Source organism: Pelodiscus sinensis, chromosome 19, assembly GCF_049634645.1.
Source record: "Pelodiscus sinensis isolate JC-2024 chromosome 19, ASM4963464v1, whole genome shotgun sequence".
NCBI lineage: Eukaryota > Metazoa > Chordata > Testudines > Trionychidae > Pelodiscus > Pelodiscus sinensis.
The window spans coordinates 31213700-31238481 of NC_134729.1; the positions used below are offsets into that span (position 1 = coordinate 31213700).

Consider the following 24782-nt stretch of genomic DNA (forward strand, 5'->3'; position numbering starts at 1 on the left):
ATCAAGAAAGCGCTGGGCCCTACCCAGAGCAAAACAGCACCCCTCAAGTCATCTACTGGAGAAATAATCTCCGACAAGCAACAACAGTTGGGGAGATGGGTGGAACACTACTCCGACCTCTACTCCAGACGGAACACGGTGACCTCCGCAGCATTAGATGCCATTGAATGCCTGCCAACCATGGAAGAACTTGATGCAGAGCCAACAGCAGAAGAGCTCAGCAAGGCTGTTGATAAACTGGCCTCAAGAAAAGCCCCTGGCAGCGACGGGATTCCTCCAGACCTGCTGAAACAGTGCAAGTGTTCCCTACTGCACCCTCTTCACAAAGTGCTCTGTCAGTGCTGGAAAGAAGGAGTCATACCGCAGGATATGCGGGATGCTAAGATCGTCACCCTTTACAAGAATAAGGGTGAGAGAAGTGATTGCAACAACTACAGAGGCAGCTCCCTTCTTAGCATCGTAGGCAAAGTATTTGCTAAGGTCATCTTGACCCGACTGCAGAAGCTCGCTGAACGTGTCTACCCGGAGTCACAGTGTGGTTTCCGCGCAGAACGGTCAACCGTAGACATGATTTTCTCCCTACGACAACTCCAGGAGAAGTGTAGAGAACAGCAGATGCCCCTGTACGTCTCCTTCATTGATCTCACCAAAGCCTTTGACATGGTCAGCAGAGACGGACTCTTCAAAATCCTCCACAAGATCGGCTGCCCACCAAAATTGCAGAGTTTGATTGAATCCTTCCACACAGACATGAAGGGAACAGTGCAGTTTAACGGCAGTTGCTCCGAGCCTTTCAGTATCAGCAGCGGCGTCAAGCAAGGCTGCGTTCTTGCCCCCACATTGTTTGGGATCTTCTTTGCCCTGCTCCTTAAGCATGCCTTCGGCTCAGCAACGGAAGGAATCTACCTCCGCACCAGATCGGATGGCAAGCTATTCAATCTCTCTCACCTCAAAGCCAAGACGAAGATACGCGAGACGCTGATCAGGGACATGATATTTGCCGACGACGCAGCAGTCGTCACACATACCCAGGAAGAACTACAGTCGCTGATGAGCCGTTTTTCCATGGCCTGCAAAGACTTTGGCTTGACTATCAGTTTGAAAAAAACAAACGTCCTAAGCCAGGACACTGTCACTCCACCAGCCATCACAATAGATGACTACCAGCTTGACGTCGTCCACCAGTTCACGTACTTGGGCTCCACCATCACCGATAATCTCTCCCTTGACGCTGAGCTTGACAAGAGGATCGGGAAGGCAGCCTCTACTTTAGCCCGCCTGACAACCCGAGTGTGGACCAACCCCAGGCTGACAACTGCAACAAAGATGGCAGTGTACAACGCCTGCGTCATCAGCACCCTGCTGTACGGGAGCGAGACGTGGACCACATACGCGAGACAAGAGCGGAGACTGAACGCCTTCCATCTACGAGGTCTGCGCCGCATCCTGGGCATTACCTGGCAAGACAAAGTCTCCAACCTCGAAGTTCTGACTCGAGCCGGCCTCCCCAGCATGTACACCATGCTCCGACAACGTCGCCTGCGTTGGCTTGGCCATGTACGCCGCATGGAGGACGGGAGGATCCCAAAGGACATCCTCTACGGGGAACTGGCATCTGGGAAGAGAACCACAGGGCGCCCGAACCTGCGATTTAAAGATGTCGTGAAGAGGGACATGAAAGCCATCGACATAAACACGCAGTCCTGGGAAGACCTCGCAGCAGACCGCCCGAAGTGGAGGGGCACCCTGACCACACAGCTCAAGTCAGGCGAAACGAACATGATGCGTGCATCAGAAGAAAAGCGAGCCCGCAGGAAGATACGCAACAACAACAGCCAGGGAACCACCTACAGCTGCGACTTCTGCGGCAAAGAATGCCTGTCCCGGATTGGCCTTTTCAGTCACCAACGACGCTGTCCCCGACGCTGTCCCAGACAATCCGACACGAACCAAGACGAGAACTAGGATACGTCATCCATGGTCAACATGACCGACGGAGGCCAACAACAACAACAGCGGACCATTCAAAAGGGTAACTACTGACTTCTCAGCGCACCTCAAGACTGATAGTTTCATGCATATCTATGTGTCATTATATACATGGAAAACCTCTGCTGTGTCCTCCTAAGGCCCATTTCACCAGAGCGGTGTCTACTACTATGGCCTTTCTAAGAGGAGTCCCGTTTCGTGACATTTGCAGGGCAGCAACATGGTCCTCTAATGTTACCTTTATGAAACACTATGTTATAGTTGAGCATTTTGCTTCAGACTCCTTGGTGGCTACGGCAGTACTCAATCATGATCATAAACTTTAATTCCGGAGCCCTTCAGCAATTTGGATACTGCTCCGAAGTCACCAAGAATGGAGCACCCATGGAGCCACTCGAAGAAGAAGTTACTCACCCTGTGAAGTAACGAGTGTTCTTCGAGATGTACCCCGTGGGTGCTCCGCGACCCGCTTTTCCTCCCTGCTCCGGAAATTGTCTCTCTTCTCTTTCAGATGAGCGGGTGAGAGGAACTGACGGTTCCTGGACGACACGTAGCTGATCAATGGCGCGAACAGCGCTACAGAGAAGCCGCACATGCGCGGTCCAGCGAAGCACGGCTATGAGAATTCTCTGAGCCGCGGCACCGGGGTGGGGCTCAACTCGACACCAAGAGTGGAGCACCCACAGGGCACATCTCGAAGAACAATCGTTACTTCACAGGGTGAGTAACTTCTTCTTTCTGCACAGAATATATCCAAGTGGATTGCCAACTGCATACACAATTCCTACTGCCTTCAGAAGAAGGACCCACCTCAGATAATCACACGTTCCACTCATGTGATAGCCACATTTATTGCTTTTCTGCATAATATACCCCTTGTTGACATCTGTAGATCAGTGCCATGGTCTTCACATTACACCTTTGCATAACATTATGTTCTGCAGTAAGGGCCCATACCTACTACCTCCTTAGCCAATGCAGTCCTTTCCTCTTCTTAAAATTTACCCAAGTGCTCACCACCTCAAGCTACAGGTACTGCTCATTAATCACTTGAGTGGAGCACTTACAGGAACCCCACTTGAAAGAAAAGAAATTACTCACCTTGTATAGTAACAATGGCTCTTAAAGAAGTGTGTCCTTGTTGGTGCGCCACTACCCTCCCTTCCTCCTCTCTACTTGGAGTACACTATAGGATTTCCAGTAGAAAAGGAATGGAGGGAGACCTGCGCCACAGGAACAGCCAATGGACAAAAACACCACGAGATGGCAAGTGCGCATGTGTGATGCGGGACATCACTGCTAGGCAAAAATCTGTGATCACTGGCATGAGGACGCACTGAGACCCGAGTGGAGCGCCCACAGGGGGATACATCACAAAAAAACATTGTTATTGCATAAGGTGAGTAATGTCTTCTCCCTGGATCACAGAGCCCAAAGATAGGGAGGTTTGATAGTGGAGCAGGAGAATGGCAGGCGGAGCTGGCAACTCATCTGGGAGCCCCATGTCAGAAGGCAGGGGCGGAGCAGCGGGGAACTCTCGCCCATCTGGGGGCTGTGGAATCAGGCTGGAGCCCTAGCCCAGGGTAGTACAAGCCATGATGGGAGGCATCTCCCCTGGTCTGGCAAATCCCCTCCAGTCAGATACGGAGAGTCTTGGAACAGGAATCCAACCTGTACTGATAATACAGATAAGGTGTATTTAGTGGTTGGTGTTTTTGGGGTTTGGTTTTGGGTTTTTTTTTTTTAATATGGCTTTTTTCTGCATCTTTCTTGCCTAAACATGATTCTAACAACAAATACAGGAAATGGCAATCAAAAATGGATGTTACCTTGATTTGTATCTTTTCCTACTTCCCCAAAAATATGTTTTGCGGACTATCTTAAAAGGTGGTTGACTTAGAATACTGCCCTATTTTTCCAGAATTTTCAGCTGTAATAGGCAATGTTTATTATTAGTTCATTAATTTGAATTTATTTTTTGATTTAGAGAGGGCATTGTTTTTATATAGGGTTTGAAAAAGTAGTTTCTTAAATATCTGCATTTCTCCTGTTATGTGGAAACAGAAAATTTACCAGGAGCAATGTTCTTCTGTTAAAATAGACTGTAAAGAAAACAAAGTTATTCTTTTGGAAAACAAACGGGACTCATGTACTAATGCACAGTTAAACTCCTCCCTTCCTTTCTTACTAGCAATTATCAGTGGTTTCTTAAAACATGAAAAATTACATAGTAATGTTCTGTGATGCTTGCAAGAGATACAAATGAGTGTTATGATGGAAATCCTGTTCACAAAACAAGTAACAGAAGAGGAACTTCCGTTGTTTCTTACCTTGCTCGTTAGTCTTTTTAATTCAAAAACAAGTATGTGGTAAAGATCTTTCAAGAGGTGAACAAATATCAGTTCAGATCAGACTGATCTAACACTTGGTCTTTTTTCTGTCAGTTTATACTCCTCCTTTATCAGGTAGTTGATAAGAAACATACACAAGCATTGTAATATTGAAAAGTACTTATGTGGGTGTATCTATCTTATCCCTTCATTATTCAGAAAAAAATCAAGGACCATTAAAAGGTTTCTAGCTAGAGGACACAAACCCTATGATTTTTACTTGATCTGAACTGATTTATGCAAAATTAATGGAGTTGTGCCTGATTCATCTCTACAGGCACGGGGGGAAAAATGCATTGACTTGTCTCTGTTCCTGCAGAGGCAGCTGTACTAGGAAGGTGTTCAATCCCAGCAGAGGCCAGCAGCAATGCCTTCCCCATCACTGTTTCTGTCTGAGAAGTGTGGGCGTCCATCTTGTGGAGGCTGCCCTAGAATCAGCACATGGATTATTATCTATCCTGATCTGATAATCCACATTTGGATCTGGGCTGGCTGGCTCAGACTTGCCTCACGGAGTAGAGAAACATGTTCCTCAGACTCTATCTTGCTCTGGTGAACTTTCTGCTGTTAGGAGTCCATAGCCTGTGTTCACTCCGTTTTATGTAGTCACGCCTCTTCTATTAAACTTTTGCATTATTTCTCACTAATCACATTGCTTTGACTCTGAAATTCTCTTTGTCACTGTCAGATGTGAGTATTGTCAATCATTGATCTTCTTTGGTAAACGATTTCAAAGGGGTCTCCAGAAATGCACTTATAAAAAGACATATTTGTACATGAAAATGGACAATTAGATTCATGGATTTCAAGACCAGAAGGGACTGTTGTGATCATCTAGTATGGCATGCTGTATAACACAAGCCATATTTATTACAGAATAAAATTTTATGCCTTATTTTAAATCTGAATTTGTCTAAGTTCAGCATCCAGCCATTGAACCATGTGATATCTTTATCTGCTATATTAAAGAGCCGATTTTAAAATATTTGTTCCCCATATAGATACTTATTGATAGAGCCCTCCATGGATACAAAATTTGTGTATGAATCCGTATCTGCAAAAATGAGCTGCGGATATCTGCATCCATATCGACTAATGAGGATTCCCACAGATATAAACCGGATGCCCTCAAATTTGCAGGGCTCTGCTTATAGACTGTAATCAAGTCACCATTTAACCTTCTCTTTCTTACATAGATTGAGCTCTTTGAGTCTTTCACTTAGACATGTTTTCTACTCGTTTAATCATTCTGCAGCTCTTCTGAACCCTCTCAATTTTAACATTCTTCTGGAAAAGTGAGCACCAGAACTGGACATGGTATTCCAGTGGCAGTGGTGCCTGTGTCAAATATCCTCTCTCCTCCTTGAGATTTCAGTTTATGTATCCCAGGATCATATTAGCTTTTTTGGCCACAGTGTCATACTGGTTGTTCATGTTCAGCTGATTATTCACCATGACCTCCAAACCTTTTTCAGATTCACTGCTTCGCATTGAACTGTACTGGCAGATATTTCTGCTCGTACATAGCCCACTATTCAGGGTCATTGCTATTGTATGTGAAAAGGACAGGCAAACACATACCATTGTGGGCTTGGCAGTGCAGGCCATGTACCTCCACAAAATCCATGTAATTTCATCCTTTTCAACTTTTAAAAAGAAACTCTTGAAATTGTTTCCCCAAATTGTTCCTCAGACTTCCCTCTATTAGCCTTATTTTTATCCTACAATCATTTTTATCCTACAAACTTGTCCCTCAGCCTCCTTTAAGAGGCTATCACTCTTAGTTTTTGCTTGTTCAATGCAAATTAGGGTTGTGTTCTTTGTTGCTTAATAGTAAATTATATTGATATTTTGGATGAAAGGTTCCATATGTGAGCAATTTGAAATACTTTTAGAAAATCCCTGTAATATCTTGATATCATTTATAGATTTACAAATACACTTAATTTTATATTTTATTTTCCTGTTGTGAATTGTAGCACTCACTGTTACTGAACATGAAGGAATTGTGTGTATTATACTAGTTATTGTGTCCTGTAGAACTTATCTGTAATTAAAAAAGGAGGAAATAAAAAGCTGATCCACTGAAACCTGTCAGTTAAAATGTGCTGTCTGCAGGTTCTCACAGATTAACAATTACATGTTTTCTGCAATGAACTGCAGATTGAAATCAGTCAGAGTTCACCGCTAACTAGTTTCTAGGTAAAAGTTGTTGATTGCAAAAAAGAGAGAAACAGATTTTTTTAAAGTACAGGAAGTTCCTGTGTGGGTGTCAGTGATTGGGTTATAAGTAAAATTCAATACTCTAGTGCTTTGATCGTGGGACCTGCTGCATTTACCCCACCCTTACCCACTTCCTTTAAATGCAGCACCATGCATTCCACATTGTGGTTTTAACAGTACTGCTAACCAGTGATATTAGTGGAAGAACCTCACCACTAACCAGTGTGTAACCTTCAACCTCTTCTACATTTTTATTGCTTGCTTATAGTGGTTGTGACCTTTTTAACCTTGAAAAAATATAAAAATCATAACATTTTGAACTACAAATATAATATACTTATACATGTGCCTTCTACTTGCAAATGGCTGTTGAAATAGCATGCAGTATAAATTAATGCTTGTAATAGTAATTTTTAAAAATAACCTCTGATCTCTCTAGTTTTCTCTCCTTTGTAAATTTGAAATTTGAATTGTCTCAATAACTAATCTAATTTTTGTGTGTACTGACTTTGACTTCTAGAGCAATAATATATGTGCCATTAGTATGCCACGGTTCCATGCTTTAATGGAATATTAACAAAGTATCTGGAAAATAATCACACTTTAGAATTCAAGGGAGTAAATATTAAACTCAGTGTTAAATAGATACTTCTTGGCTATTATTTTAAAAAAAAAATCTAGTATGGCTTCCCGTTCTTCTGGACTAGTTGATGCAGTACATTTTATATTCACTTATATATATGCTTGGTAACATTTAAAACTATAAACTCACACCATATCCAGAGATATTAGCCAAGACTTTAGTTTTTTTTATTCTGTATCTGTGAATCTTGTTTATTATGGAAACTGAATTTACAAACTGGCATTTCAGAGGTTAGTGGTTAGCACCTCTGCCTTTGAGTGAAGGACTTCAATTCCGTTCCCACGTTGTTCTTATAATTGGTATTATTTCTGAGCTGTCAGAATGTCACAAGAAATCCTAAGACAAAACTGTGAACCTCCTGCTGAGCTTGCTTCAATTAAGTATGACCCTGATCTCTCAAAGGGATCAACTTGTTGGCGCTCTATTGACTTCATCAGGATTCAGTGTCAAAATTATGTCCTGTATAAGTGTCTCCTTTTTCAGGACCAGAACTTACATTAATTATTATGTGAACAATAAAATATATAATTGACCTAGCCAATTTATTTTGATTTTATTTTTATTTTTTGCAAAGCAGACTAATTAAACATAACACTGTAGCCTACTACCAGTAAAGCCAGTAAAGTCTCCCATTGACTTCAGTAGGAGCTGGATCAGGTCCTATGTGACCTTTTCCTCACCTTATGAGCTGGCAGATGAAAGCAGATGGTATCTGAATCTTGCACTGTATAAACAATGCACCAAGAATCTTTTAAATTCAATTTTAATTACATTTTATCAGACTATTCTGTTCCATCATCTGCAGAAAAGATACTTGTCTAACCCTGAAGGAAGGGGCTTTGCCATAACTTCTGCACGTTAGTTGGACCAGGCTGTTTCAACCGTAGTAAAGAGTTCCCTAGAGCTAGAGGTATGAGAAGGAGTCAGTCTTTAGGATCAACTGTGTCCATTATTCAGTTCATATGCCACATGACTCTTTGGGCTGTTTAGGCAGCAATGTCCTATTTTTGACCTCCCAAGTGCGAATTCATACAGAGAAAAAATGTGAAGACAGGCTAACTCTGACCCTACAGTAAACAAATGAATAGATAGAGATTTATTATATAGAAATAGACATACCAGGTTTTTCTAGACCATTCTGCCATTAGTTGCTCACTTCTATATTTGCATCTTTCTCCCCCTTATGTAAATGGTAAATATAGCTATTTTTCAATGTCCTTTTGCTAAAGTATTGTATTTGAATAGTTGACATCTTCAGGATTTAATACTGTGTACAAAGGGGTAAGGACCTTAGGTCAGCATTGCCTTTTAATTTTCACAAAAACACTTCTAGCAGTGACGGGGGGACAATAGATTCCGTGGTCCCCAGGCAAGGCATTGGGGAGCTGCGCTTCACCCCCTCCAGCACCCAGACTTTGGCTGGAAGGTGCTGGGTAGAACAAACAGCCCTCAGTGTTGCCCAGAGCGTTGCACTGGCCACAGTATCCCCTCCTTCCTGGCCCTCAGAACAGCACTGAGTGCGTGATGCAGTGCTCCGGCAGTGATTCAAAGAGGCCTACGGCAATTGCCCCTCCCCCCGGTGAGAGGGCTGAATAGTGACAAGTCTGAGGAGTAGCCATATTAGTCTGTATCTGCAAAAACAATGAGGAGTTCTGTGTAGGGATGTGGAAGGTTAATTGGTTAACTGGTAAGCATCACCCTTAACAGGAGATGCTTCCTGGTTCCGGTTAATTGGTGGGGGCTGGAGCACCACTTAATTTACTTGTGTTTATTCAAACCAAATGGATGGATGGGTTTTTTTAGAAGTCAGGAAGAATATAAAATGGCTTTATTTAATAAGGTCCTCAACCAAAAAAAGTTTTGACCTTATTCCCACTCATGGCTAAGGCACCTCTGATTTTGAAGAGCTTTGGACCCTTCTGGATGCATGCCCATACCTGTTTGTGACTTTGAGAGTTGGTGCCATGGTTATAGAAAGGCGACGCAATCCCCAATCATCTCAGTTTCTCCTCCTTTGTGGCTATGAGCAAGAACCTCTGCTTTAGAATTAGTGTCTGACAGGAAGACGTATTTTTTTTCATGACTTCCAGAAGACCTGACAGGTTGCAATTCAGGCATCCCTTGTTGTGTAGGATAAATGACTCATGGGCGAAGCAGCTGGCCCAGGCACAAACTAAAAATTCCATTCACATTCTGATTCTGTTGTTTATGATGATCTCTTGCACTGAAGATGATACTAATTGATGAAGCAAGTTGTTCAGAAGAGAATTTACCTCGTAACAGAATGATACAACAGGAGCAGCTTATAGTGAAGATTTCATAATGATTTCTATTCTAACCTCCTCTTTTCAAAGGTTCATATCTTTTGTAAATTTTTGAGTACAAGGTGAGGGAGGGAAATGTGTATATATATATTTTTTGTTTTATGAATAGCTCTACAACCAAAATAGCTGAGAGTCAGAAACATAGCAAGGAAACAGCCCTTGCTTAGGAGAAATGTTTGTGCTCTGAAGAAAATTAGTTTTGGTTTTACTGAGTTACAATCCCATACTGAAACTGTGTAAATCATTTATACTCTTTCTGTAAACTTATAAAGTGGACAACTAGGAAAATGTGCATTTCACATCTATGGAATGGGTGGATAACTGAGTTGTTTAGAAACAAGTTAACTAAAGGGGTTAGGACAGACTGCTGTTGGTAAGATGCTAAGAAGGAGCCATGCACTGATGCACTTTATCTATGCTACAGACCCCAAGGCTTGCAAGAGTGGGGTTTTCCTCTTGCATGTCTGGGTTGCATGATTCAAGACTGTCGCAAGCATTGTGCAGATTATGAATTTTACATACTTATTACTGCCAGTTTTTCTACAAAGTAGCAGAAGTCTGAAATCTTGGATAGTGAACCCTCTACTCTCTATTATTTTTTCCACCTTAGAAAGTTCCATTCAAAAAGCTACTTGGGGGGTATATAAAGTTGCACATATAAGCACTTAAACCTGCCTTTGCTAAAGCTAATGTGATATGTGTACCCATAATTCTCTACCCTGTGTGTGTATCATAATTACAAGATCACAGACTCTTTATCATGTAATACAGCAAAATATCTTTATTTTGAGAGAAATATTAGACTCAGACCTAAATGTAACAGAAAAGATCTTCACTTCTGCATTCCATCCCACTTTTCAACTAAGTCAAATTCCATAATAGCACACTACACCAATGCTGCCTCAGTAGAATACTAAGAATAAAATATTCACCCTGAATTTCAGTGCTGCTTCTAAACAGCTACTAACATCACTAACCTTAAAGCTGGTCTTTGGGTATGAAATTAAGATAAAGCCCTTACTATGGGTGGAGTTCATTACTAAGTTAACAGCATTTACTGTGGTAAACCATTTTGCTCATCATCTTTTTGCTGAAGTGAGTCCTCTGTGTGGTTTGGGTGCACCACTTGGGTAACTGCTGAAACTGCTGTGGTTTCAGAATAGGACCTGTTTTGCTTTTTGTAAAGCTTTTTTCCCTGAAACTGTTAGCTAAAATACTAACATAATAAGAAAGAAATGCACATGTTTATTTGCATTTTCCTGTGTCCAAACCTAAAAAGAAGTTTTACTTTATGCATTTCATTGTAAAACTGCACTTTTTTTTTAATTTTCAAAGAGTGATACTTGAAACTGTCCTCTTTACGAATATTTCTGTTGTCATCATTTGTTTGTTCTGTTAATTTGTTGGGGATTTGGGGTTTGATTGGTTTGATTTGAGCTTTTTTATGTTTGTATTGGTATAAAAAAGAAATTGTAACTTGTTTCTCCTGCCAGCCTAGATTCATGTAGCTGCACACATGTAGGGTCAAAGATATGCCATATATGCCGTGTACATTTACTTAAGTAAAGAGTTGCGCTAAGTAAAAACCAATATAGAATTTAGCACATGCTGCAAAACAAAGGGAAGCATTTGAGTGCCAATGGTAAGATTATAAATAGGATTATTAATTAGAGGGCAGTGGTAAGAAGGAAACCAGTTACACTGGAAGATGTAATTTAACAAACCAAACATTTTCCAGCTTTCGTAACCAGAGCATTTGTACCAGATTGAGGGCCTTTGCTGGAGGGCATCCATCACCTGTAAGTGGTTACTGGATTGGTTTATCCAATGTAAGCACTGCCTGTAAAGTGTGCAGGTTAGAAGCACACTTATTCCATCTTTGTCATGTGTTGCTTCAAAATAAATTACCAGATTAACACTGTTTTGAGATTAGTTTAATAAAAAAACTGAAGAAAACAGCATGCATGAAGTGAAATTGAAGACTTCTAAATTAACATTAACTCCATAGTATTCATAGTGACACTTCCTTTTGCAGCAGATTCATTCTTTTGTGATCTGAGCTTTAAATACGAAGCACAAGAAACCCCAGTGCTCCTCACGTGTGCTCCGAAACCACCATGGGGCTTTATGCAAAACATTAAAACAGACAGTTTAGAAACAGCAGTTTTAGTGAGCAAATAAGTTGCTCACTGGGACCACAATTCCAGTTATTGAATCCAAACAGTGATTTCAGCAACAGAAAATCGAACAGCTCAGAAAAGACCACTTAAAATGGAACGGGCTTCCTCTTTACAAATCTGCCAGAGAGGTTTGGTATTAGAAACTATACAGCCAAATTCTGCTTTCACGTGTATGTTTACCAGCCCCTGGATTTAAATAGAAATGCATAAGTGCAACTAAGGAGAATTTTACTGATGGTATCCAGTAGTTGGGGTTAGAGTGTAAACTGAAACAACACTTTTAAGGATACTTGTTCAAGTACAGATTGAATCTCAAATTAGGTTTTCAGGCAAGAAAACCTAAATACTCCAGTTTTGTTTGCATGTAAGAACCTCTTTGTCTGGAGAGCCCGGGCTGCTGAAGAACTCAATAAATGACCGTTTTTATCGCTTACCAGTAATACTCCAAATGCAGAGTTCTGTATTCTTAATGAATAATTTTGCATGGGTGTATGTGAGAAAGATATCTCCTGTCAGATGTGGCCAAGAGTGGGATGTTATGAATATAATGATGGGGGTTGGGAGAGTGCATAATCTGAAATTGTGGCAAAGAGCATGAAAGAAGGTCCATGTTGAAAGTGGGGAAAGCTCGTACTGCTGCTAAGGCCTGTGTATTTTGCATATATTTTACCTTGAGGACAATCTGCTGATTTGATCTGCCTTGTTTTTAAAAATATACTACTGGCTGACCAGTATATCTAAAATGAGTCTGAAACCTGAAGCTGGCATTTATCTGTTGTATTAGCTAGAAGTGCAACATAGAGCTTGCCAGAGCACTCTTCCTGAAGTACAGCATGTGGTCCAACTGGCTGAGCAGGATTGGAGGAGGAACATAACAAAATTGCATGCAACTCCATTTTTTCCTGCCATACCTTGGCATTCATAAAGAATCGGAGGGTAGGAGATGTGAACAGTGATTGTACCCAGGCTTTCTAAGTACAGAGAAGCTGAACTGCTTTGACAGCCACTAAGTACTAGCTATCACTTGTCAGTTCAGGTTTTTTGGTGGTCTCAGAATGCCAATTATTAGGATTTTCCCTAGCATATGTGTACAGGCAGTCCCCGGGTTACGTACAAGATAGGGACTATAGGTTTGTTCTTAAGTTGAATTTGTATGTAAGTCGGAACTGGCTCCAGATTCAGCCGCTGCTGAAACTGATCAGCGGCTGACTACAGGAAGCCCTAGGCAGAGTTGCTCTGCCCCCGGCTTCCTGGAATCAGCCGCTGATCAGTTTCAACAGCGGCTGAATCTGGACTTCTGGGACAGAAGAGCTGGGGCACTGCTGGGTAGGTCCCCGCAGGACCAACCTGGCAGCACCCCAGCTGCTCTACCCCAGGCGTCCTGCAACAAAAGCCTGGTCTGCTGGGGGGGGGGGAGCTCACTAGCTGCGCCCCCTCCCCCCGCAGCATACCAGGGAGACCCGAGCAAAGCCGCGGAGGCGCAGAGGTCCCGCTGCCTCTGTGGCTTTGCTCCTGTCTCCCTGCTGTGCAAAGCCGAGCACAGCAGGGAGACCCGAGCAAAGCCGCACAGGTGGGGGACCCCGCCGCCTATGCGGCTTTGCTCTGGGGCAAAGGAGCAAAGCCGCATGGGCAGCGGGGTCCCTCCGCCTGTGCGGCTTTGCTCGGGTCTCCCTGCTGTGCTGGGAGACCCGGAGCAGCTTTTCTCGCCCCGGAGGATGCGGTGGTGGGACCGCTGTGCTCTGGGCGGTCTCGCCGCCCGCGAGCTCCGGGGCGAGAAAAGCCCCGTTCGTAAGTGCGGATCCGACATAAGTCGGATCCGCGTAAGTCGGGGACTGCCTGTATGTGTAAGAGAGATTAAAAAATATGTTTTTTTCATGTGTAAGTGAAACAGGAATATCTTTCTGTATCTTTATAAACAACTCAGAATAAGTACTTTTGTCAAGATAATTTTTCCATCCTATTTACTAGGAAATGCAGATGTAAAATATTAACATAATTCCAGTGGGAATTATTGGAAGTAGTTTTTGATGCTATAATTTTCTGAAATTCAAATGACATAACCCAAAGAGTTGTCTTTATATAGAATCATTGTAAAATGGTACTGTTACTGTAGCAACTCTAGTTAAGTGTATAAAAGCTATTACTCCCAATTAGGTTGTTAAGTAGTGTTTAATTAGCTAATCAAGTAGTCAATGGAATTTCCATCCATAATCCATAACTGCTCGATTAGTAGATAAGAGGAAGTGCTCGCTATCCCTGCTGCGGGTCTGCAGTTTAAATGTAGTAGGAGCCGGGAGTGCAGGCAGCCCGGCTCTTACTGCATTTAAACTGCAGAGACGCATCAGGGTTAGCTCCTGGGAGCGGCATGAGTCGGGACTCAGCAGCAGGGTGAGGGGAGGGATGAGTAGTCGAATAGTGACTTGACTACCTGATAAACCTAGGCTTATTGGGTAGTCAGCTACTCGACTAGTCGCTCACATCCCTAATCCTAACCTATGTTTTTCAGCATTTATAAATTTCATTTTGGATCAAATTTCTCATACTTATTCTAATATTAATTTGTTTGGAAAGTTTCAAGGACATAGTGTATGTATGCCTAGGGTGTGTGGTCTTTGTTTTTTGCAACCCTTTGCTGTTGAATGGAGGTTGCATAAAATTGCTGTGATCCTCTTTTTTGCCTGTACGGAACTCAAACTCGCCTTTTTAAAGTTTGAATTTTTTTTATTACTAATAAGGATAAATGATTGTGACATGTTAGAAAATACTTAATTTTGATGCAAGTCAGTATTGAAATATGTTAATTCAAAAGCTTTGATTATATATTTTTACTACATTGTCAATAATGGAAAGAAAATAAGATTAATACGACATTGTTGTGGAATTAATTTGTTTTAGTTGGGACCGCCCCTATTATTATAATCAGCATTAATTTTCCCAGTATGTTATGTGCACTGAGTAATAGCCATCAGCACTTCCTACTGATTCACTGTGCATTTTGAGAGGATGCAAGACTGCCTGTCAGACTCACGTAGAGCTCATAAAGCATGTTTAAATATCCTCTAAAATTCTTGGAACTTGAACACAAATCTTATTTTTATATATGGTCATCCTGGAGTGAATGTATTACAGAACTCACATTAAGTTACAATTCAAAGGACTGGATGATTCCAAACAAATGATTTCAAAAGTCAAAATAGACCTAATCTAGTTTAAATGGGCACCCATACGAGAATACCGGGTATTCTAGTCTTCTTCATCTTTATTAGCAGTAGCTGATTGTAAATCTTTGTTCCTATCAGATTTAATACATTTAGCAAAATTTGGTCTGTGTGGTGCTGGGAGCTTTAAAAAATATGGAAGATGTGGAATTTGTAGTTTTATTTATATGTGCCAAGGGCAAAAAAAGGTCTATACAAACACTTGGAACTTGTCTACTCTACCTTACAATTCTGTCTAAAGTTCTACACTGTGTTTATGCTGCAGATGCAAACTTAAAGCTTCCTAGTTGGTATTACAGTAATAAATGCCTCATTAAACCCCTATGTGGATGCTCTCATTCATGTTAAATTCACACTTCTCATTCATTCATATTAACTTCAGTGTGTGGGTGAACCCTAAGTATCTGTGTGGACCCTGCACTATGGTGCAGGCTTTTTTCCTTATATAGACAAGATTGTAGTCTACAGTGCCATAACTAGCTAATTTTGCGCCTGAGGCAAGAATAAAAAATTGCGCCCCCTCATGTATATATTCATAGTAGTTAGTTCGTAGAAAAAAGGAAAATACATAAATAATAACACAATGTTTACTTATTATAGTTATGAGATCTTCATAAACAATCAATTACATACAGATAATTATAAAATATCACCATGTCAGGTACTATTAGGTATTTGTTTATAATTGTGCTTTGTGCGCTTTTAATGAGGCAAACTCATCAAGAATTGCATTGAAATTAATATTATTCACTACCTCATGTTCTATTGATAAGATGGAGGTATTTGATAATCTCTCTTGACCTGTGGATGCTCAAAGGTAGTTCTTAATTGATTTTAGTTTACTAAAACTTCTTTCGCAAGAAGCCACAGTCACTGTCCTGTCCCCTTGGTTTGTGCAGCACATTCAAAGCAGTTGGCATAGGTGCTCAGCAGCATGGGCTCCAGTTTTTGGAGGGGAAACTGAGTCCAACAGGCTAAGGGCCTGGACCCTCACCCATAGAACACAGGGATCATAGCTCCCAGACCCCCAGCTCTAATCGCATACCCCTAAGACTTAGAGCCACTCCCCTGGCAGAGGTGAGACAAGACCCAGGAGTCCTGGCTCCCAGCCTGACACCCCCACCTCACCCCCAGCACCTCTGCCCCTGTGCAGGGCAATTTGAGCCTCATCTCTCACAGCCCAGCACCTGGGAACTGTGCTCAGGCATCTTAAGGTGGCAGTTGGTGCAGCTGAACTGGTGCCCGGCCTCCCACGCCGCTCAGAAGCAGCTGATGCACTGGGCAGCCGCTAGGGATGGTGACTGTTGGATCGCGGAGAGGTAACATGCCGCCTGACATGTAAACTGTGGGCTGGCCGATACTAATGGGTGGGGGAGGGAAGCGGCGCTATCTTAAAATAATTAGTTTTCTATATTATTTTTCTGAGCCCCCTCAGTTATGCGCCCGACGCAAGTGCCTCACTCTCTTCGCCCTTGTTATGGCCCTGGTAGTCTATTTCTGTTTGAAAACAAGATAGATCAGAACACAGTATAGAACTTTTAGTGCACAGCAGAAAATGTCCTAGGAGCCGATTCCACATGAATACAGTGCACAGCAGGCAAGTGCTGGGTGGGTAGATTTATAACTCGGCTTGCTGTGAAATAAGTGTTTTTATTGATGAGCCATGAGTTGTACTGTTTTTATCCTTTGGAACCTCTTCTCAGAGTTCTTTTTACATTTCTTCATGCACATTGTAACTGACTTTATACTAAGGAGGGTCAAGTCGGGTATTTGTTTCTAGGGAAGCTGAGTTAGGGGTGGTTTGTACATCTGTCAAGAGTGCTCGCGTAGGAGACCTTTTTGGTTTTTGTTCTTACGGGGTTTATTATTTAGCTAAAGAAATTAGCAAAAATATTGTTAATGCATATTTAATATAAAGGTTAGAATATGGAACCTTTATTCAGACATGTCAGCACTTATAGAAATAATCCCATTGACTTCATTAAAGACAGTGACAATGCTTATAAGAATAAATGAGTTACACAATCAAACAGATTTAAATAATTCCTTGTTTTCTCACCAACTGTCCAACATATATACATATACTGAACACTGCAAATGTGGAAGGATAAACCTGTTCTGGAAATATATCCACACAGGTAATAGACATTGTTCATGAACATCTGATTGTTTAACATAATAGTTCAGTGTTTGGATATGTAAAGCATCAAAGCCCAGATTTTTAAAGATGTCAGGCATTATGTGTCTAAATACCTTTAAAAATCTGCTCTCATTTAGTGAAAGGCCCAAAATGAAACTCAAATGTTTCTACCTTTTTCAAGCAAAGTTAAATAATAATTGACAAATATGCTCTCATATGCCTACGTATATAGATCTTTTATTTTTTCAAACTTTGTCAATAGTATTTTCTTAAATTTAAATAAACATATTGCCAGTGTTTTTATAAATAACATTTATGAAAATCCATGAAGAGAGAAACAACTGTTGAGACCTATTGCCAGGATGATGGATGCTATGATACCAGGTTAAATTGTAGCTTATTCCAAGCAGAAAGGATGATATTACAGTAAAAGTTCATAAAGGACAATCTACTTCTTAGGAATTTGCATTTTCCATGGTAAGTAACCTCTCTTTTTCTCCCTTTTTTTTTCTCCTGAACTTTCCAGGTAAAAGTACTCCTGTAAACCAGCTCGGGTCTGCAGATTTTACCAAGCCCCATGATCCATTCCAGCCATTTGGGGCTGACAGCAGTGACCCGTTTCAAAGTAAAAAGGGGTTTGGGGACCCATTTAGTGGAAAAGATCCATTTGCTCCCTCCTCTTCAAGTAAAACTTCTAAAGACTCTTCCTTGGGGTTTGCAGACTTCAGCTCTGTAAGTTAAGTTCATTGTCTCTGAGCAAACCACTTTCTGCTCTGCTTGCCACAAACTCTTAGGGTTTTTTTTTTGTTTTAACTACAGACCTGCTGTCCACTGGCTTCTTTCTCTTGAGTACCTTCATTCCGTCCCCACTGTAGTTCTGTATTAATATTTCTGTGTAAAAAGGCATTTTTCTCTCAATAATAAAGGAGATTTGAGTTTGATACTAAATTTTAAAAGGGTTCTCTTTTAAATTATTTTAGTATGGTGTTTCTTTTCTCTCAAGATATTTGTAGCAGAATCTGTGTGCTGTTTTTGTTGCATGGAGGCTGTTCTGTAATTGATTTTTGAATGCCAGGATGTAAAAATTCCTCAGAAATAATTGTTGAAGACATTTGTATAGTAGTTTTACCATATCCTGAAAAGTAATACTTAAAACAAAGGGTTCCTTATAGTATTTGTAACAGTTCATGAAAAAGTTCTGACAGTCCAGTCACAATGATTTCTATATACTCTGGAATATGAATCATAGACACAAGAGAGAGATTGAAAATTATTAGCTGTTGAATTTTGTTTCAGTTGCTGATAATGTAGAAGTCCTTCTTAGACAAAGCAAACTAAGGTCTTTTTTTGTAGAACCAGTATATTAACATCCATATTGCACCCCGTTAAAAAAGGTCAAAAGGTCTTACAGCAAAGCTAAGTGCCTTTCCAGGATTAAGTACAGAGTTTCAAAAAGCCTGACTTTTTGTTTCTGATGTTGGCAGATATATTGTATAATGGTTTCAAATGTAATATTAGAAAGCAGTTTTAAATGCTACCGCTGGTGAATAGAAAATGTTTCATACAAAGCCTCTGGCTTCTTCCTTCTTTCATGTATTTAAGTTTTGTTCTGGATTATATTGACACAAATAAAATAGCCAACTCTATTCTTCTAAATCTAGAGGACATATTTTACTGTTAAGCAGCTGTAGGTTTTTATTTTAAAAGTTTAATCTCAAGTGGTGTTAATTTTAAACAGTTTCCCCCAGTATTTCAGTTCAGAGTAAATGTATATCATTTTCCTACCTGATATGTCTAATTGAGATCCTCTGTGCATATTTTTAGTTGCCCTCAATTCTTTATCTGAAAATATCAACACTCAAAATATTATGTAAACTTTACCATAATTAGCAAAAGTCTGTCGAAAGTTGGTACATAGTTAAATTCTGTGCCTGTACATAAAATGGTGATATAATAAAATTCAGACACAAAATTTGTTTTATCTGAATTTTTTTTGAATGGTACCTAATTTTTTTTCTTTGGGAGCAAAAATGTAATGTCTAAGCATAAAAATGGAATGACTGTTACCCAGTAGGGAAGTTTGTTTTGACAGAACACAAATATTTATTAGCTGGTAGGCTCAAATAGGTCATGAGTGGTTATTACCAACTGATAACCAGTGTCATTTCTTCCATTTAAGTTTGTGTTTACCCTTGTACCATCAGGGTTGTAAGAGCGAGGATCAACCTTGGAAAGAAAAATATAGGATCTGAATAATCTTTTATCATTTAGCCAGTCATAGCTTAAGTTAACTTGTCATCGGGCAGTATTGAGTCTGATTAAACAGATTTAAACTTGCATTTGTAAATGTCATCTATTACTCTGAGAAAACACTTCATTTGGTGCTTCTTTTAAAAGAGAGTGGTTTATTTGTTTTGTCTATTTTATTCAATATTATTTTCTTTTTAGTTGTTTATAACCAGGATCATGTTGCCATGTTTAGTAATGCTTCATCTCTTGCTTTTTTAAATCATAACTAAACCAGATATCTCATAAACCAAGAAAAGAATTGTGCTTGTCTGTTATTTGGATCCTGTTCTTGATTATGAAAGTTCCTAACAACTCAATTTACAGTGTGTTTTCTGACATGAAGTGTGTTACTGTACTATTTGAAATTAGCATGTTGATTAGGTGGAATTCTTCATGATTACAAGCAAAGAGAAGTTTAAAGATTTCCTTTAGTTTTTTATTTGTTATTCTAGGGGGTTTTATTTGAATTACTGGGTTGTTCTTATCCATTGGATTTAATAACATGATTCTATTGCATTCTTGACTTGGGTATTGACATAAAATATGGGTGCTAGGAACAGACAAAATGTTTTGTTAATTTTTTAGATATTTCTAACTTCTTATTTCAACTTGTAGGAAAAATTGCAAAATTCCAGTAATCTTAAAATCAGTAGAAAAAGACAAGTCAAGTGACAGCTTCTTTTGGTGGAAGGGAAAGCTGGAAGAAGTTGGTCAAAGGGACAGCCTGTCCCTTCCAACAAAAAAGTTGGTCTAATAAAAGATATTACCTCCACTGACTTTGTCTCATACCAACATAGCTACAACTGCACTGCAAATGATAGAAAGCACATTTTCTTTTTCAAGGAAGAGAGCATTCAGAACTAAGCTCAAAGAATGCTCGTTATTCAATGCATATGGATTTTGTTTGTCTTTCCTCCATTTATACTGGGCCATTAATGTACTTGTTCTAATATTTTGAAAAATATATCCATATTTATTGAGTGTTGTTTTCAGATCCCTTGTACCAAATAAGACTATCAGTGATGATGAATACTAAATCTTTGTGAGAGAATTTTGTTTTGAAGCACTAGCTTTTGTTGAAAACTAGATAGCAACAATAATCATGTTATACTGATATACTTTTAGCTCAGTAAGATGACTTTTATTGGCAACCTGCATGTTGAACAGTGATGATATTGAATTATTGGTTGTATATTCCACCACTGAACATTTAAGGTTCATTTAGACAGATCTGAACTTTCAAAACCCATGTGAATTGAGAATTTAGTAAATTCAGTCAAAATACTGTTTTTAATCTGGTGGTGATTATAATTTGTACTTATGCTTTTGAAATGCCATGGTTGATCATACTAGCACTTTGAGATAATGTAAAAATGCCAGTCAAATATCAAGCATTCCACACTAGTCAGAAATCCACATTTTCTTTGCGTTAAATCAACTTTACTCTTTTAGTTGGCTTTTCTAACTACACACTATAATTTCAGATATGTATGAAATACATATGCTTTCTTTTATAAAAGTTAGAAACATGCATCTTGTCCTAAGGAATGAACACCACTGGTAAACCTATTTTCTCAACTTTTTGAAAAAATATCTGAGATTAAAAATGATTAGCTGAAGTTCATATATCTAAAACTTTTATAGTAACAGTAATTTCACCCTAATTCTCATCCCAAGGATTTTCTTTTGGAAGTTAGGAAACTTTGGTGAAATTCTGGCCCCACATTGCCTGACTTAATTGGGGCCAGGGTATATCTTTCATTGTCTTGAAAATTATATATTTACAGTTTAGTGATCTTTTAAGCCTTACTTATCAGCTGTTCACTGAAATAAGTTGTTGTAGTAATGGACTGCACACTTTCTTTGTTTAAAACATCAAAGTTGCTAAGATGCAATGCACTTCTATTATGCACTTTGCATTCATGACATTAGTTTTTTAGCAGTAATAGCAGGGGGAACTGCAAACATCCAGACTAACATAAAAATAAAATACTGTATAACTAAAAAGATCAGATAATTGGACATAGATTAGCTTTATTCATTTGGACCAGCAAGAAATGTTATCTTATAAATTTGTTTAAAAATAATATGAAGCATGGATACAGTGTGTAATGGAAAGGTAAATTCTTGGGAAAATGTACACATAAGAGTATATAATAAACTAGATAAATGCATATCTATCAATTCTTTTATTTTATTTAATGTTCAGTATATGCTTTTGTGAATTGAGCCCTATATGGATATGTGCTGGATGCTGTCCAAAATAAGTCAATGCAGCTGTGTATTGTGCTGTAAAGATTATATCCCATCATGGACCAGGAGGTAGCATTCAGTTTATACAAATTTGATTCAGTCAAAGTTGAAATTTAGAGTTCTGTGCACTGGTTTTCCATCCTAAAAAATAAAATTAATACATTTTTCTGAGGATTTAAATTTTATCCGAGCAATTTTTAAATAGTAGAAATAGTCCAAAACTAAGAATTAGTATTGAAGATATTTACAATCCAGCAAACATGTTTCTCACATTTTCTACAAAATCCAATGCAGTTTAATGTCCACTTACTAATTATGTGAAACTTTGTGTAATATTAAGCAATGATTATTATTGGAATAATTTTGCACATTGCTTCCATGTACTGAAATTACTTGATAAGATTAAAATATATGAATAAAATGTATTTTATATCTTTAGTGTTTGTTGCTAAATTCATTTGGATTCTGTTATATTGTTTACTACTGTACTGCCTGAAAAACTGTGCATTTATTTTATAGACAATTGCAAAAGCAGAATTTTACTTTTGATCGGATGGTGAAACCTCCCACAAATCTTCAGTCTCCAGGTTCATTATTAGCATGTAACACCATTTACAGAAACGATTACAGAAAACACTTCACATTGCAGTGGCACATCAGTAAATAGCTTCCAGTTTTGGACAGCTTGAGGCTAACATCATTATGCATCTTTAGTATGGATGTAGGTTGCTAAACCCCCAAACTCTTCCAAGTAATTTTGCCCATTAATGTAGAGTTCCTTTCTATCCCCACATCTTCAGGCCACTTGTATGCACTTGGGACCTGGATGAAGGCAGGACATCATCAACCTGAAAAGTTTATGCCAAGGGTGGGAAGAAGAAGGTGTTAAGTAAAAAGATCAGTGAATGGAGTAGGGAAACCAGTTGGTTTATTTCTGGTTTCAACCAATAAGGTGATAGACTTATATGTCTTGTTACTTGATGCTCATTTCTTAATGATTTAGATCTACTGCATGTTGCTTAGTATTTCTGCTGTCTCTGTGTATATTTCTCTTGTTTATTAATCAAGTTTCCTTTTTTATTTTTAGTTTGGAAATGAGGAGCAGCAACTGGCATGGGCAAAGCGAGAGAGTGAGAAAGCAGAGCAGGAAAGGCTGGCTCGGTTGCGAAGACAAGAACAGGAAGACCTTGAATTGGCTATTGCACTCAGTAAGGCTGATATGCCAAACTCTTAAATATAAGTCTTTGGGCTCCACCCAATTAAAGTCAAACCCTTTAAAGAAGGTTTTGTAAAATTCTTGTTTTTGTTGTGAAGTAATTGTAGTCAAAGTATAAGACGACTGGCTGGTTATATAAAAACTGGATTCTCCATGGCTTTTCAAGTACATAATGCACAGGAAACATACTGTAAAAATTGTATTATACTTCCTTGAAAAATGTTAACTGCTTGTAAGAAATTTAATGTATGACCCTAACATACTGAAAGCAAAGTTTCTTTATAATGCAGACCATGTTGCATACAATAAGCTGCAATGTGTGAATCTGGCTTTATTGCCTAAATTCCAATGTCATTGCTTTGAGGCTGCAGTATGAATAATAAAATTATAGAAAATGACACTTTTAAAATGTTTATAAATTTATCAGTTAGCTTTCAGTTCTTTTTGTTACATTTGTTTAATTACTCATAGTAGGCCAATGACCATAAAACTGCCTAGCTCAAAGATTTGAGGACAAATTCTTTCTTAGATGTTTCCTTTTCTTCTGTGAGATGTAGCGTATGCTATGAATGAACTCTGATTATTTATCTATTAGACGCTTACAGATACAATTCAAGTAGAGTCAATGATATTTTGAATTCAGAGCTTATGGGAATTAATAGCTTTTTCTTATTTAAACATGATTATTTGCATAAAAATTTTAATATTTGTACATGGTATTAAAGGAGTAATCTTGATATAGTAAATTAGACAAATGATGACTCAGTTCTAAATCTTGAGATGAAAATAGATTAATTCCATGAACAAGCATGAAGACAGGAATGATAGTGTTTGAGGCTTTTTTTTACATATTGTAATCTTCCCTGCAACAATATTTTCCCTTTATTTGCTCCAACAGGCAGAATATAGGGCTATTATTTGTATTATTCAGTTGACTATGGTACAATCTCTACCTCGGAAGTACTTAAGTGTGTGGTTTTATTTTTAAATATTATGATTAATCTCACTGCCCTTTATTTAAAGTTATACCATTGTAGTCTAGACTAAATTCACATGGATTTCATTTGCAAGTTAGATAGAATAATAGGATATTCATGCAAAAGTTACAGCAATATTTGTAGAGCAGATTTTTTCAGCCTATCTACTGATAGCACTCATTAGGCCAGTATGTCCAGCTTCTTTACAGACTTCCAGAATTCAGCGGGGATGTGACATGTATTTATAGAGGTAATGAAACATGTACTTTACTCATCACAGATATAAAATGAGTACTTAGAGTATTTTTGCTGTGAATTATTCATTTATAAAAACTGCCTTTTTTGGTAAGTTACAGGGATCTCAGCACTTCATTTGTCTTTGTATTGTGCTCTGGTTTTGTTTGTAAATAGAATAGGCATCTAGGGCCAAATTTTCAAAATGTTTTTGTGATACCTGTATTTGCACTGCCAATTCTCTACATGTGCATATTGCCATGTTAATATTCTGAATTCCTGAAAGTGTGCCCCTCAGCTTGTAAAACATTCTCTGGGTAGCATGGTATTCCTTCATCTTCTGCAATGTGTGTTTTACACTTTTGTATGTGTGTGTTCTGTTTTTATTTTTCCTTTTACAATGATGTTAGTGCTTATTTTTCCAGACAAAACAATCCCTACAATATAATTGCCTCGTTCTAGATGCTTTCCTTACACAGAAATAAGAATCGGAGTAAGGATTTTATTTTTTTCTGATGACTAGTTTTCAGACCTGAAATTGCAATTAAACATAGGATGTCTCAGGACAATATTGCATTTGCATTGAAAACTGATTCCATATTGAGAACATCCATTTTAAGGTCTTCAGACCGAATATATTTGACTAAACTGACGCCTATCATCTCAAGAAGACATTCTGTGGAGGAGCTGATCCTGAATGTGTGTG

At 39.0% G+C, this 24782-nt stretch overlaps 1 protein-coding gene across 9 annotated transcripts in view; it reads left to right on the plus strand.

The window, feature by feature from the left end:
- Nucleotides 1–23263, plus strand: part of EPS15L1 (epidermal growth factor receptor pathway substrate 15 like 1) — a 118929-nt gene extending 95666 nt beyond the window's left edge. For 5 of the 9 annotated variants that reach the window (XM_075903356.1, XM_075903357.1, XM_075903358.1 and 2 more), the window contains 2 exons: nt 17634–17839; nt 22737–23263. In XM_075903356.1, the coding sequence (XP_075759471.1) occupies nt 17634–17839; nt 22737–22883 (353 nt within the window). In that variant the 3' untranslated portion in view covers nt 22884–23263. Of the gene's footprint in view, nt 1–17633; nt 17840–22736 lie in introns of those variants that run through there. The other 4 variants (XM_075903360.1, XM_075903362.1, XM_075903361.1 and 1 more) reach the window with 3 other exon arrangements.
- The last annotated feature ends 1519 nt before the right edge of the window (nt 23264–24782 follow it).